At 41.6% G+C, this 14,903-nt stretch overlaps 1 protein-coding gene across 1 annotated transcript; it reads right to left on the bottom strand.

Annotated features, from left to right (window-relative positions):
- Window positions 1-1,438: 1,438 nt before the first annotated feature.
- Window positions 1,439-14,147, bottom strand: LOC133161854 (myosin heavy chain, fast skeletal muscle-like). Its single transcript, XM_061290544.1, has 41 exons — window positions 14,042-14,147; window positions 13,888-13,937; window positions 13,598-13,808; window positions 13,368-13,511; window positions 13,139-13,295; window positions 12,806-12,833; window positions 12,375-12,486; window positions 12,161-12,253; window positions 12,005-12,068; window positions 11,828-11,926; window positions 11,642-11,745; window positions 11,420-11,558; window positions 10,981-11,099; window positions 10,753-10,902; window positions 10,501-10,671; window positions 10,124-10,427; window positions 9,926-9,996; window positions 9,630-9,717; window positions 9,427-9,544; window positions 9,045-9,168; window positions 8,816-8,952; window positions 8,465-8,720; window positions 8,156-8,398; window positions 7,901-8,077; window positions 7,675-7,820; window positions 7,510-7,600; window positions 7,029-7,418; window positions 6,811-6,937; window positions 6,584-6,702; window positions 6,305-6,501; window positions 6,047-6,230; window positions 5,788-5,953; window positions 5,476-5,600; window positions 5,091-5,399; window positions 4,655-4,858; window positions 4,438-4,563; window positions 3,796-3,966; window positions 3,040-3,144; window positions 2,672-2,767; window positions 1,648-1,779; window positions 1,439-1,564 (listed from the first exon to the last, which is right to left on the bottom strand). The coding sequence occupies exons 3-41, from the start codon at window positions 13,799-13,801 to the stop codon at window positions 1,544-1,546; spliced, it is 5,811 nt and encodes a 1,936-aa protein (XP_061146528.1). The 5' UTR covers window positions 13,802-13,808; window positions 13,888-13,937; window positions 14,042-14,147; the 3' UTR covers window positions 1,439-1,543.
- Between the last annotated feature and the right edge of the window lie 756 nt (window positions 14,148-14,903).

Below are 14,903 nucleotides of genomic sequence, written 5' to 3'. Positions count from 1 at the left end.
AATGATAATAGTTGACTTGTAGGTTTTTGCCTCATTTCAACACCTACAGAATTTGGGTCTTTTCAGTTTTTGAAATCTTCTTAGAGCCATACAAAATGAATTCATTGGAAATTGTCCAATGGGGAATGTGCTGTGAACAGGTGACCAGTTTCACGTCTCCTGGATTCTCAAGACAGGCACTTGGGTCGTCTCGAGGGCGCAGGTTTATTTTAAAACTCTTCCTCTAAATGGTCTTGTTACACTGTGTGTGCTGACAGATGATGTGAAGACAAGGCCACACTCGCAGTTTGACCTTCTCCCAAGTCGAGTGTTTGTTCCCCATACGGCGCAAGGAGGGGATCATGTTATCCGACATTTGGTAGTTTGCATTCTTTCCTTGTTGAAAGTTGACACTCAAGTGACAAAGATGGGCCGAGCGGGGGCTTTGGGGCTTTGGAGCTGAGGGCTTCACACCTTACAAAATAGGCCAATATAGTAAATAAAAACGTGACACTTGATCTGATTCCCTGCCTGGGGGTGCTTATATGGAGGAAATACAAATATAGATGTCTCCTCAGCAATGCTTGCAGCCTTGGCCGCTCATCAGTGAGCTCAGACATTTGTTCTCGTCTCGGCTCTTTTTGTGGCAACGGCCTTCGTTATGGGACACCCACTTGGATCTCGTTTCATAAAAGGGATTATTCTAAGATGGGAGTCCCGCTTCATATGTTGTAAGAGTAAACATCTCCATTCTTTGCGACATACATGTCCAAACTTCAGTGAGGAGATATCAGTTTCTAGCTGAAAATATACGGAACACTAAAAAAGAGAATAAAAAATAGATACATACGTATATATATATATATAAATGCTGAGTTTTTATTGTCTGAATGGTATTTAAACATTATTTATATATATATATATATATATATATTTCATTATTCCTCAGACAGCCTCAATCAAAAGTGGGCCTCAAACAGTTGCTTTCATCAATATATTTTTGTCAAAGAGTAAGCTACCTGCAATTGACATTCTAATGAGCTACTATTGGGTCTATTTTTATCACAGGACCTTGACATCGCTCACATACTTCCAAAGACAAACTGTCAGGTCACTTGACTGACACGAACATTAACACCACGCGCGTAAGATTTACAGTCGCCTTAACCTAGACGTCTTTCGGGTGGTAACGGGCAACACTTGAAGTGCCGGGTTATTTTGGAGGCTTGATACATACAGCTGACACGTTGACACTGTATAAATCATCTTGGAACTAGGGAGCTTGCCTAACGTATATACTTCGATAAATGAATGTCTTTTTAATTCACATATATATTTTTTTCAATGCAGATTTGATCACATTTAGTCCCACCCACAAAACCAAATGATGTATTTCATATATGAAATAGGCATTTGAATTAATTGTCCATCTTGCCCCAACAAACACAACAAACAAATCAAAGGTCATCCAATTGCTGGCAAATTTATTAAATTACACACGAGACACATTTGACAAAAATACCATATTTTATGATTTCTTGCCGTGTCTTATTGTGACTAATGTTCATTCTTCAGCATCCTTTCCCTTTAGAAGAACAGAGAAGAAATGATGAGGCATTGAAGTCAAATGTTGATGATTCAACTCTCATTGAAAATAAGCAAACATACCCTGGCAAAGTCCCGACTCTTGGCCCTCAGCTTATTGACCTGCGACTCGGCAATGTCGGCTCGTTCCTGAGCCTCCTCCATCTCATGTTGAACCTTCCTGTACCTGGTCAGGTGGGAGTTGGCCTGCTCCTCCTAGAGATGGTAGAGTTCACAAGTGCAATAATGTCAAGCTGCATGATCCTAACCCTAGCCCTAACCCTAGCGGTAACCCTAACCCTAATCCTAGCCCTAGCTCTAACCCTAGCCCCAACCAAGTTTAGAATATGCCCTGCAGTCCCTCACTCTGATGCTTGCAGTGCAGTTCATCTAATTGGTTCATTAAAATGTTTTTATTGATTTTAAGTCCTTAAGTTTTTAAGTTAGACCTTCTAACTTTCTTACATGTGTAATTATCTTAATTTTTGTTTAAGTTCTCATGTATTTGTTTGATTTGTTTTAATTCCACCGATCACCAAAAAATCATCTCAAGCAATAGGTTACGTGTTTAATGTAAATAGAAATGTGGAAAATTGTAAAATATTTTTTTACATGTACATTTACATCTATTTAAAATTATACACATTTTAAATAATTTGTTAATTATTTTGTAGGGGAAAACATTTAGGAACTAAAACATTACATTTAAGATTTATTTTGTTGTTTAATTAATTAGTTTCTTTAATTAATTAGAATCCAATTGATTATAAATAATATAATTTTAGAAAGAGACATCCATTTTCTCGCTCACACATATTCACACTTCACTAGTCTTCAATAAAACTACCATCTATGTTAATAATTAAAATGGGACCCATTGCCTCCCTGCTTGGCACTCAGCATTAAGGGTTGGAATTGGGGGGTTAGATCACCAAATGATTCCTGAGCGCGGCACCGCTGCTGCTGCTCACTGCTCCCCTCTCCCCCAGGGGATGGATCAAAATCACATGGGGATGGGTTAAATGCAGAGGACAAATTTCACCACACCCAGATGTGTGTGTGACGATCATTGGGACTTTAACTTTAACTTTAGATTTGCAGCACTTACAGAGTCCTCGCATTGCCTCTTGTAGGCCTTGACTTTCAGCTGCAGCTTGTCCACCAGATCCTGAAGTCTTGTAATGTTCTTCTTGTCCTCTTCAGTCTGAAGGTGGCACACAAGATGGTACAGCAAGACTAAGACTAGCAAGAGAGTTTTTGTGGAAGCAATTGTGACAGAAGAATGTCGACTATAGCTCGTCACATAACATTTCTCAAATGTGTATTATTACAAATGTAGGATTCTAATAAACAGCATCCAGGTGGTTATTTATAGTACATTTATTTTTAGTAGTGGTTTACAAGAGTAATTTATGCCCTCTAGAGGTGTCAAACGTGTTCTACATCCAGCCCGTTATACAGTAAATCATAAATTACCTGATAAGTCAGCTCTTTCACTCGCCGTTCGTACTTGCGGACACCCTTGATGGCTTCAGCGCCTCTTTTCTGCTCAGCCTCCACCTCTGATTCCAGCTCCCTCACCTTGACCACAAAAAGACCATCATTTGGCAAAACAACAAATAATTGAACACCAACAAAAAAATATCTAAATATAAAATAGATAGAAAAGACGGGACAGCATGTGTGTTTTAGATATGTGTGAGGCCTGGCGAGCTGCCGTGTGATTTGGGTGAGCTGGGGGGAGGCTGGCCAGTTCACGAGTTTGCGTTTGAGTGTCTGGTCATGAATTGTGGTTGACAGGAGGTCCTCCAAGAGTGTGCTTATTCCAGTTATTAAAGCTTTGCTCCAATTTGATTGTGCATATAAATAAACGTGGAAGCTGATCTACTAACTGGGTGTAACCAAGGAGGAGCATATGCAAATGAAGTTACAACTTAAATTGGAAGTCAGCCTGCTTATAAAATATGTGATGACTATCATGTGCTGATTCTTTGCTTCTTTAAATAGCGCGTCTCAAAGTGCAAAAGAGCACGCAAAGCGGTGCCAGGCGAATTCAAATTCAAGCTGGGAAGCAGAACTCCACTTGTGTGTAAATGTTTTTGAAATTCGAAACAAAACTCCTGAGTGGGGATTTCTCCCAAATAAATGAGTAAGAAAAGAAAACATAGCAATTTGCAGTATTTCAAACTATTCACCACATGTTAGGATGTTTTTTTTCCCGTATTAACCTACCCGAGCCTCGAGTTTTTGGATCTGCTTCTTGCCCCCCTTGAGAGCCAGAGTCTCTGCCTCGTCCAGGCGGTGCTGCAAATCTTTGACGGTCACTTCCAGGTTCTTCTTCATCCTCTCCAAATGAGAGCTGGTGTCCTGCTCCTTCTTCAGCTCCTCTGCCATCATGGCAGCCTACACATGACGTAGTTGTTTCAACAAGAGTAATATAATATGCAAATGAGCACCATTGACCATTTATTCAACGTTAAGGTCATTTAACACAATTTATTTCAAATTTGTATTTCGGATTAGTTTAATGGTTATTTCTTTGAATGCCAAAAGTGGAAAAGGGACTGTGAGCAAGGAAAGTGAATTCAATAATATTAACAAAATCATTTGCCTTTTCCATTGTTTTTACACTGATAATTATTCATATCAATGGCCTTACAATATTGAAAAAATATCATCTTTTAATTAATTCTAAAAGCTATCATTTGTAATCAACCTTAACAATGTTGCTCGTGACTGTATACAGAAAAGGCTGAAAATTATTTTGAGCCTTTTTTCCACTTTCTTGTGTCAATTGTTTTTCTTTAAGTAAAAGTAAATTGCCTCAGACAAGACTAATAAGTGTAGATTAAAACAGTGTCAGCTGCTGCTTACATCAGTGATGGCCTTCTTAGCCTTTTCTTCAGCATTCCTTGCTTCCTGGATAGAATCCTCCACTTCACCCTGGACCTGAACCAGATCAGATTCCAACTTCTTCTTGGTGTTGATCAGGCTGGTGTTCTGAAGAAAGGATTAGCAAAGTGTCGCTATTCAACCATTTTATTCTATCCACCACTGTTTGGATGTCGGCTTGTCTTTGTGAAGTGTTTACCTGAGAGTGCAGAAGCGTCACACGCTCGCTGGCATCCACCAGCTCAGCTTCAGCCACTTTGCGGCTTCTGTCCGTCTGCTCCAGAGCGACTCGCAGCTCCTCAATCTCAGCCAGCATTAAGTTGTTCCTGCGCTCCACCATGGCGACCTGCTCCTTCATGTCTGCGTAAGCCCTCAGAGCTTCATCGAGGTGTATCTGAGCATCCTGGATTCAAGACAATAAAGCTTCTGCTGAGGAAACAATATTTTTATATACGGGACTGTTGTCCTATGTCTTGTAAGTGTTACGTGGAAGAAATTTGAGAAAAAAATCGGAAAATACTAAAAACTCAATTATCAGGCCAAAAGCCAATAATCTATCATGTTTCAGGGGTGGCCAGTGCCCCCTTAGATCCCCCTCTAGCTTCACCACTGTCAGACTGTATTTCATTTTGTACCTTGAGTTGTCCCTGGACATTCCTCAGCTGTTTCTGAGCTTCAGATGCCTGGCGGTTGGCGTGGCTCAGCTGGATCTCCATCTCATTCAGGTCTCCCTCCATCTTCTTCTTGATTCTCAGGGCATCGTTCCTGCTCCTGATCTCAGCATCCAAAGTGGTTTGCATGGCTTCAATCACACGCTGACTGTTCCTCTTGATCTGCTCCATCTCCTCATCCTTCTCCGCAAGCTTTCTGTCAATCTCGCCCTTGACTTGGGTGAGCTCCAGCTGAATACGAATGATCTTAGATTCTTCGTGCTCCAGTGTGGCCTGTGATGGTTAAGGAAATTGTTTTGCACAGTTAAGATTTATGATTAGACTCAAGTGTATGTGTCATTTTGAGTACCTCCGCTTCCTCAAGAGCTGTTTGGATTTCGGCTCTCTCAGTCTCGGCAATCTTTTTGCCTTTTTCCAGCTCATGAATTGTCTTTGAGGACTCTCCAATCTGCTCAGTTAAATCGGTAATTTCCTCTGAAATAAATAAATAAATAAATAAATAGATAAATAAATAAATAAATAAATAAATAAATAAATAAATAAATAAATAAATAAATAAATAAATAAATAAATAAATAAATAAATAAATAAATAAATAAATAAATAAATAAATAAATAAATGATAGGGAAAGCGTGCGCACACACACACAAATCAACATACGTTGCAAGTTCTTGTTCTCCCTCTTCAGGGTCTCCAGGTGGTCTAGAGATTCTTCATAAGAATTCTTCAGTTTGAACATCTCAGTACTGAGTGAACGGGCTTCCTTTAGAGCTCCCTCAAGTTCTGCTTGGCTCTCTTCATATTTCTGCTTCCACTCAGCAAGAACCTGAACAGATAAAAAAAAAAAAAAAGAAGCGCCTTTAGTCAGCTCATATTGGAAAAAAAACTGCCTTATGTTCTAGATGAACCATAAGATGACCTTATCAAAGTTCCTTTGCTTCTTATCGAGGACGGCAGCCAGAGCGTTAGCTCTTTCCACATCAATCATCAGATCTTCCACTTCCCCCAGCAGCCTCTGTTTGGTCTTTTCCAGTGAGGCACATTTTGAATTCACCGCCTCGATGGACTCCTCTGCATCCTGGAGACGCTGAGCAAGCTTCTTCCTGTTGAAAGTTTTTTTGCAAAGATCTCAGTAACGAAACATTATTTGCTCAGTGGTGTGCTTGTCAGGACTCACTTGGCCTCCTCAAGCTCCTCAGTGCGCTGGATAGCGTCCGTCTCATATTTGGTCCTCCACTGAGCCACCTCGCTGTTGGCCTTAGACATGGCTCGCTGCAGCTCAGCCTTGGCCTCCAGCTCCTCCTCGTACTGCTCTCGGAGCAGGTCACAGTCATGGCGGGAGGACTGCACGGCGTGGGCCAGGGCGTTCTTGGACTTTTAACAACAACGAGAGGATAATTGTGGCTTAGAAATACACAAACACTATGACACATTCAAGACAACCCCACAACAACACCTTTGTTTCTTCTTCCAGGGCCCTTTTGAGCTCTTCAATTTGATGAATGTAGGCCTGCTTGCCTCTGGTGAGCTGGGAAACAAGAGATTCCTTTTCCTCCAACTGACGACCAATTTCCCCTGAAAGAAAAAAATAATGTTGGACCACTTCAAAAAAACCTTTGGAAGGATGTGGGTCTATATATAACCTTTTCCTTTTTTTCCAAGTGCAATCCATTTTTGACTCACCGTTTTCAGTCGTCAATCTTGCTCTTTGGACATTGATGTCATTAAATTGACGCATGTGCTCCTCATGCTTGCACTTGTATTCACTCAATTGATCTTCCAGCGAACGGCACATTTTTTCCAGGTTTCCCTACAAAATCAAAACAAACAAAACAAGGTTACTGATTGAACGATGATTGGTTATTGATTTGATCTTATGCTTAGTTGTTTGTCAACTTTACTTTGGATTTGGCAATGGCCTCCATGTTGCTGCTGAGGTCGTCAATCTCCATCTTGTATTCGCTCTTCTCCTTCTCCAGCTTCTGTTTGATCCGCTGAAGGTTATCGATCTGCTCGCCGAGCTCAGCCACGCTGTCAGCCTGCTTCTTGCGGAGACCCGCGGCGGTGGCCTCGTGCTGCAGGGTGGACTCTTCTAGGTCGCGACGCAGCTTCTGGAATTCGGCCTCACGCTTTTTGTTCATCTCGATCTGCACCGAGGTGGCACCGCCGGCCTCTTCGAGTCGCTCGCTGATCTCTTCGAGTTCCCTGGCGAGATCGGACCTCTGCTTCTCCACCTTGGCGCGAGCGGCCCGCTCGGCTTCAATCTCCTCCTCAAGCTCCTCAATGCGGGCCTATGATTGGATATAAATCATGATTGTGGATGACAGCAAAACTAAATCGAATCATTTCCAATGCAAACATTACTGTTACATTTTGTTTTACCTGCAGTTCTTTTATTTTCTTATGAAGCTGAATCCCGACTGACTGTTCATCCTCGATCTTGCAGAGAAGCTGGCTCATCTCAAAGTCCCTCCTTGGTTATATATATTTTTGGATTAGACCAGTATGAAACACACAGAAAAGTGTTCAACAGTGATTCTCACATACTTCTTGATTTTCTCATCAGACTGCTGCTTGTCGTTTTCCAGATCCATGATGGTCTCATGGGCCAGCTTCAGATCTCCTTCCAGCTTCCTCTTGGATCGCTCAAGATCCATGCGGAGCTTCTTTTCTTGCTCCAGGGATCCTTCAAGCTAGTGAGTTTGCATGTTGGGTAAAACATTAGATTAAGACATTCCTTACCCAACTTTAAAATATGAAAAACAAGTCTCACATCATCCACTTGCTGCTCCAGTTTCGAGTTGGCCTTTGTCAGAGTGTTGACTTTGTCTTCCTCTGCCTGAAGGTCATCCAGGGTCTGCTGATGGGACTCTTGGAGGGCCTTCTTCTCTTTGGACAACTTGGCAATGGTCTCATCTTGAGAAGACATCTCCTCAACCAAGTTTTTAACCTACACCACATTTTATTGGGTTTTAGTAATTTGCAAAGAGCATAGACTCCATTTAAGATGAATTATGGATATACCAACCTTGTTCTCAGTAGCATGCTTCTCCTTCTCAACTTTAGCCAGGGTAAGCTCCAAGTCATCGATGTCTTTCTTCAACTCGGAGCACTCGTCCTCCAGCTTCCTCTTCTTGGCTGTCAGTTCAGCGTTCACCTCCTCCTCATCCTCCAGCCTCTCAGAAGCCTCTTTGACTTTGGCTTCAAGCTGGATTTTGGCTTTGATCAGCCCCTCGCACCTTTCCTCTGCATCGGCAAGAGTTTCACCTTCCTGAAGACGTGATAGGCAAAATGTAAACAATCGTCACCATGATACATCTCGATCTATTTCACTTACAGACTGAATCTGCAGCTGCAAGTCATTCTTCTCCTGCAGGAGAGACACCATCTTCTCCTCCAGTTCCTTCTTCTTGGACAAGGCCTTTGCGAGGTCCTCCTTGGTTTTCTCAAAGTCCTCTTTCATTTGGGCCATCTCTTTCTCAGTCTCTGCACTTTTCAGCAGAGGCTTGATCTTGAAGTAGAGCTTCATCCATGGCCAGTGTTTGACATTCATGAATGAGCGGATGTTGTACTGGATGGAGTAAATAGATTCCCTGTCATTGAAAAAAAAATTGGGTGAATTTGTTTGACTGAGCTCTGAGCCCATTTCTGCTTTAAAACATTTATTTCCATCGACTGCATCATATACCTCCTCTCCATCATCTTAGCAAATTCCCGTCTCATGACGTAGGCTCTGCACAGAGCCTGAGTCATGATCACCAGTTGAACCAGTTTCTCATCTCTCATTTCCTCCAGTGTTCCCAGCAGTCCAGCTTTGAAGAACACCTGTTGAGTGGTGTATCGGTTCAGATCCAAACCATGTCAAATTACCACAAGACGTCGTTATGCCACAAAGTTCAGCTAAACCAAAACCTCACCTTGGTGTGGCCAAACTTGTACTGTGAGTGATCAACATTGATGGAGCCCAAAAGTTTCTCTGAAGCTTTCTTGTTGTCGATGAAATGTCCCTCTGGGATGACGCTAGCGTTCAGTATTTTGTACCTGAACGAATGCAGTTAGAAGTTTCAAAACACAGCCAATGTGAACCAAAATATCACCGATAATCAGTCAATCAATCAATCAATCAACCAATCAATCAATCAATCAATCAATCAATCAATCAATCAATCTAGTGTTGCAACCTCAACTACACAAACTAATGAGACACATTTAGTTGTAGTTTGGGGCTACTACCATTTAGCTAACTAGCTAGATGTTGCGTATATGACGTGTTTTTGGCCCACTGACAGGCTCTAGTACCTCTGCTTGAAGTCACCGTAGAGGATTCTGCTGGGGAAACCTTTCCTGCAGATCCTGATACCCTCCAGCACGCCGTTACAACGCAGTTGGTGGATGACCAGGAAGTTCTCCATAAGACCTTAAAAATTCAATGTGACCGATGTAAAGCCGCCAAGTCAGTTCTTATGTGCTTGATTGTAGTGATGGCAGACTTTTGGACTCACCTGGTGTTTTTGTCTCATTGGGAATTAAACAACGCACAAAATGAGGGTGAGTGCTTCTCAAGTTGGTCATCAACTTTCCTAAATTTTCCTGAAATTGGAGAAAAGTCAAAGTCAAAAGTCAAAGTCTGCTTTATTGTCAATCTCTTCACATGCCAAGAGACAGAAAGAAATCTAAATTACGTTTCCACTATCCCACGGTGACGAGACATAGTACACGTCATTTGTTCGCATAGTAAAAATGACTGGATGAAAGATTTATCTTATGCGACATGAAGATTTGTTTTAATTGAGCTTACCCTAAAGAGAGCAGACACCGTCTGAAATGAACCGCCCTTCTTTTTGCCACCTTTCTTTGCACCTTTTGCCTCTGTAAATAATTTAAACCTTGACATCATTCATTTCTTAATGCTGAGCACCTTTTAAGATCCCCTTCTGACATATCGTTACATCTGACAAGCAAATGACCTTTGTGTTATTATAGTAGAAATATGTACCGTCAGATGAATGAGCCAAATACAGAAGAGCCAACAGCTTCATTGAAGACTTCTGGTAGAGCTGAACAACTGAGTCGTTCAGGGGGTCCTTGTTCTTGTCCAGCCAGCCGTTGACGTTGTAGTCAACAGTGCCAGCGTAGTGAACAAGAGCAAAGTGGGCCTCAGCTTTGCCTTTGGCCGGCTTTGGCTTCTGGAAGGGGGCACTTTTGCCAAGATGCTGGTCGTACAGCTTGTTCTTGAAGGTGACGTCTGAAGCCTTGGGGAACATGCACTCCTCTTCAAGGATGGAGAAGATCCCCATTGGCTGGAAGGACATTTTGTCTTTTACTATCGCGTCAATGCACTTCTTTCCGAGTTTGGATGGTTTTCCCGTTTACCTTCTCAATAAGCTCAATGCAGGCAGCCAAGTCCATACCGAAGTCGATGAACTCCCACTCGATTCCTTCTTTCTTGTACTCCTCTTGTTCCAGCACAAACATGTGGTGGTTGAAGAACTGTTGCAGTTTCTCATTGGTGAAGTTGATGCAAAGCTGCTCCAAGCTGTTGAACTGTCACATTAAAAACAAAAAACAGTTTTGAAGTGGATGGAATTTTGACCAAGCTTTCGATACTGTATGTCCTACACTTACATCAAAAATTTCAAATCCAGCAATATCCAACACACCGATGAAAAAGTTTCGGGGTTGCTTAGTATCGAGCATCTCATTGATTCTGACCACCATCCACAAGAACATTTTCTCATAGACGGATTTGCTCAGAGCTGAGACTGAATTGTGAACCTAGAAGTCAAGAAACATGGTCATAAAGATCCATTTGGACTCATTTCTTGGATGCATAACACACATCCCCAAAATTACCTGAGGCACAGTTTGACCTTTAACCACCATTTCATTGCCGACCTTAACTCTTGGGTAACACAAAGCCTTGAGCATATCAGCAGAGTTGAGGCCCATGAGGTAGGCGATTTTATCGGCCACTGACGAAAAGCGAGAGCACAAAAGATTATGATATCATGTGCCAAGGATCTCTTGGTAATATTTGGGTGCATACCACAGGGGCTATGCAAAGACCCATCTGCTGAGAAAGATATCCCTTGTAATGCCATCAACATCCCTTCATACACAATGTAACTGGAGAACATAACAGGAATGGATGAAGGCTCTTAACATACAGTAGCAGACAAATGTTTGGAGACAGCCTGGTGCTCTTTTGGGGGGTCCAAACTACAATTTGGAGGCAACTGGGAAATAATTCGTGGGTTCTTATGACAGTCAAGCAAATGTGTCTAAGCGTTACCCTCAGTGCCGTCAGGCTCAGCTTGCTCCTCTCGCTGCTTTTGCTTGAACTTCATATTTCCATGATGCATCACAGCTCCAGTTAGCTTGAAAATGCTCACTTTCTCTTCTGCAGTAAAGCCCAGGATGTCAATGGCAGTCTGAAGCACAAACAACAAGTGTTGTCTCCAATGTAGTATGCCAAAATACACTTATGATGTTTCGCAATATTCATAGCACTCACGTCAGTGGCAATGAACTCCTCAACATCATTGATGCTCTTGACAGTAATTTCACCATGACTGATCATGGGATAGTCGTAAGGGTTTGTGGTGATCAGCAGAGCCTCTGAAGAATGTTTGTGATTCAGTTAGTACATTGATGGAAAAGTAAACAATGTCCAAAGATGTAAGTTCCAAGTGCGACTGACCCAACAACTCAGGTTTATGGCCGGTTGCGAGTTGGTAGAAGATGTGGTAACTCCTCTCAGCAGACAGCTGGAAAGTTACTCGAGACTTCTCCAGCAGGTCTGCATAACGAGACAAGATATAAAGTCAGTTCAAAATAGTTCCCTCCAGCAGTAAAACTATTTGGACAGCATCCTTACATGTTTCAATATCTGCAGAAGCCAACTTTCCAGTTGTTCCAAAATGGATTCGGATAAATTTACCCTACAGAAGAATGCCGGTAAAATTTAGGGAAAAAAATCTTTTCGCAACAGTGTCTATTCTAAATAGGAATGGTTTTGCAAAGAAAAACTTACAAAGCGAGATGAGTTGTCATTCCTCACAGTTTTGGCATTACCATAAGCTTCCAGCAGGGGATTTGCTGCGATGATTTGATCCTCCAGCGAGCCCTTAAAATAGCCAGACATCAATTGGACTTTACGATATACGGTATTTTTTACATACCATGCATGTTGTGTTCTGATATATTGCATTTTTATATATATCTATATCAAAATACACACACATTACCTTCATTTTACTAGCTGATTGCTCTTGCTTCTTTCCTCCAGCCACTGCGATTGTCGCAAAGTACTGGATGACACGTTTGGTGTTCACAGTCTTTCCTGCACCAGATTCTCCGCTATAACAAAGATATATGGAGAATGCAAGTCAGATAAAGTATCAACATAACAACTCCCGTGACTATCACAATTAACGTTAGCATGTCTTTGGGATTTTCCTTTCATGTTAGCATCAAGCTAGCAGGTAACTCAACGGAACATAGTTTGGTTGTTTTAAATGCACATTATGTGATCCTTATTGTTTTATGTTTATTTTAGGATATTTGCGAAATATTTGAATTTACAGCCACCACAAAGTGCTCATAACACATCTAATTCGGGTCACTCATAGCTCAAGGCCCTAATGTCTATCAAAACACGATATTAAAATTGACTTACGTAATCAGAATTGACTGGTTCTCCCGATCTGTGGAAAGAATGACGTTACACAGGTTAATTATTTTTTTTCTATAATCGTATGTGCTTTTTATTCAATTTAGTACAATTATCAAGTCCTGTCGTTGAGTGGAAACCTCATAAGTCCATCATTTGTCAACTTCACGTCAACTTCTATTTTCACAAATTAATAACCAACCTTAGATAGCTAGAAGACTTTAACCATACAATGTTTAAGAGCTCAAAAGTTTTTTTTATATTATTCTAAATAATAGTGTATAGTTTGGATATACAAGGATGTACATTGTACATAAAGCCAATGCTACTAAATGATACCTTGAAGCATGAACTGATAGGCGTTGTCAGAGATGGAGAAGATGTGGGGAGGAGCCTCAATCCTCTTCTTGCCTCTGTACCCTGATACGACAATCGTGTCATACACTGGCAGCCACTTGTAGGGGTTGACAGTGACGCAGAACAGCCCAGAGTAGGTCTGTTGAGAGATCAGGGATTATTACCAACGCGTCTTTCAGCAACTTGGGGGTGACAAATAGTCCCCACTCACGTAGATCATCCATGCTGCGTAGCGCTCTTTGAGGTTATACAGCACAGCAGGCTCACTGAGATGGGTCATCATGGCCATGTCCTCAATCTTGTCAAACTTGGGTGGATTCATTGGGAAGATGTCCTCCTCTTTGACAGTGAGATTCTGACACAAAATCCCAAAAGACACAGCAGGAATGAAATAAATGAGTATATGAAGAATATATTGAATTTTGATGCAGTCTGTTTTACCTTCCCACCCTTGATTTCAACTGTGGCTTTGCCCGCCTCCTTTTTCATCAGTTTACCCTTCACATAAATCTCGGTGGGTTCCACCACAAAGTAGGCCGTTTTGGCATCAAAGGGAGTGTTTTGAGCTTCAAGTCTCTCTCGTTCTGGCTTGCGGAGGTAGATGGCTGCCTGGCCAAAACACTCCATTTCTGGGTCCCCACTCATGGTGCCTCTTTCAGAAGAAAAAATACAGATGGATGAATGCCTTGCATATTTACAATAATTTTAACAACAAATGATTGCAAACGCACCTTTATCCTGCTGTGATGCAGCTGCTGTGTACTATAGATAGTAAAGTACTCTAACAGGAAAATAATAATAAAGTCATTTTTTGGTCGTAATTATGCATGGAAATCTTTAGATCATCAGTCAAAATTGAGTAGAAGAGAAGGACACAACGCTCACCTTGGTTGGCAGCCTATCAGTCCAAACCTTTGGAAGCGCCTGAGCGTTGGACTTTTATACTGTTATCTGTGGCCACCAAGGAGGAGCAGCTCTCCAGTTTAGGTCAATGAGCTTGTCTTGGAAGAATGGTATCAGATGGCTTCCCCACCTCATCATCGCACCAGTTGTGATGATGAGTTGGGGGAGCCATCTGAAAGAAAAACAAAACTGCACATTGCTGTCCAGGGAAAAAGAACGGCAACCTGAACAGATTCTGATCGCTTATAATCAGTTTACATTTTTGGCATGTTTTTGTCCGAAATATTTTACATAACAGAAATACCAAAAAGTTAATATCCTGGTTTTGCTTAATGGCTTTCTGTACTTACAGCAAAGCATTTTCATTGTTGACATTGCATTGTTCATTGTGGGCAGCAAATGACAACGCTATCTCATCAAACAGACATTTGGCAATGACATTGTTTGAAACATCTCCTGCACACAGCGGCCAAGCGCTCGGTTGGGGCTAATTTAAGATTCCATTATGGGACATAATGCTGTTGTGCTTTCTCTCCAAAAGAAAGAAGACACCAAAAAGCCTGCACAAATATCCCCATGTGCTACGATTAGGTTGCAATAAAATTTGATATTCTATATGTCTGGACTCATCTATACGGTCTTATTGGGATTTAACACAAATAGCATGCACAATTCACAAATGCCCAAGAGGTTACTCTTCCAATTGTTTATGAATTCATTGAAGGCTTCTCCTAATTACACGCCAGCTGTATTTCAGCACTGCAAACCCCAGAGGAAAAGTGTCCAGAAGCGTCTTATTCTTGCTTCAGGTTAGTGCATCTGAGTCTTCAGGAGTAGAATTTTA

Source organism: Syngnathus typhle, linkage group LG11 (assembly GCF_033458585.1).
Source record: "Syngnathus typhle isolate RoL2023-S1 ecotype Sweden linkage group LG11, RoL_Styp_1.0, whole genome shotgun sequence".
NCBI classification, from domain to species: Eukaryota; Metazoa; Chordata; class Actinopteri; order Syngnathiformes; family Syngnathidae; genus Syngnathus; species Syngnathus typhle.
The sequence above is the reverse complement of the archived record's forward strand: the minus strand, read 5'-3'. Positions and strand labels throughout refer to the sequence as shown.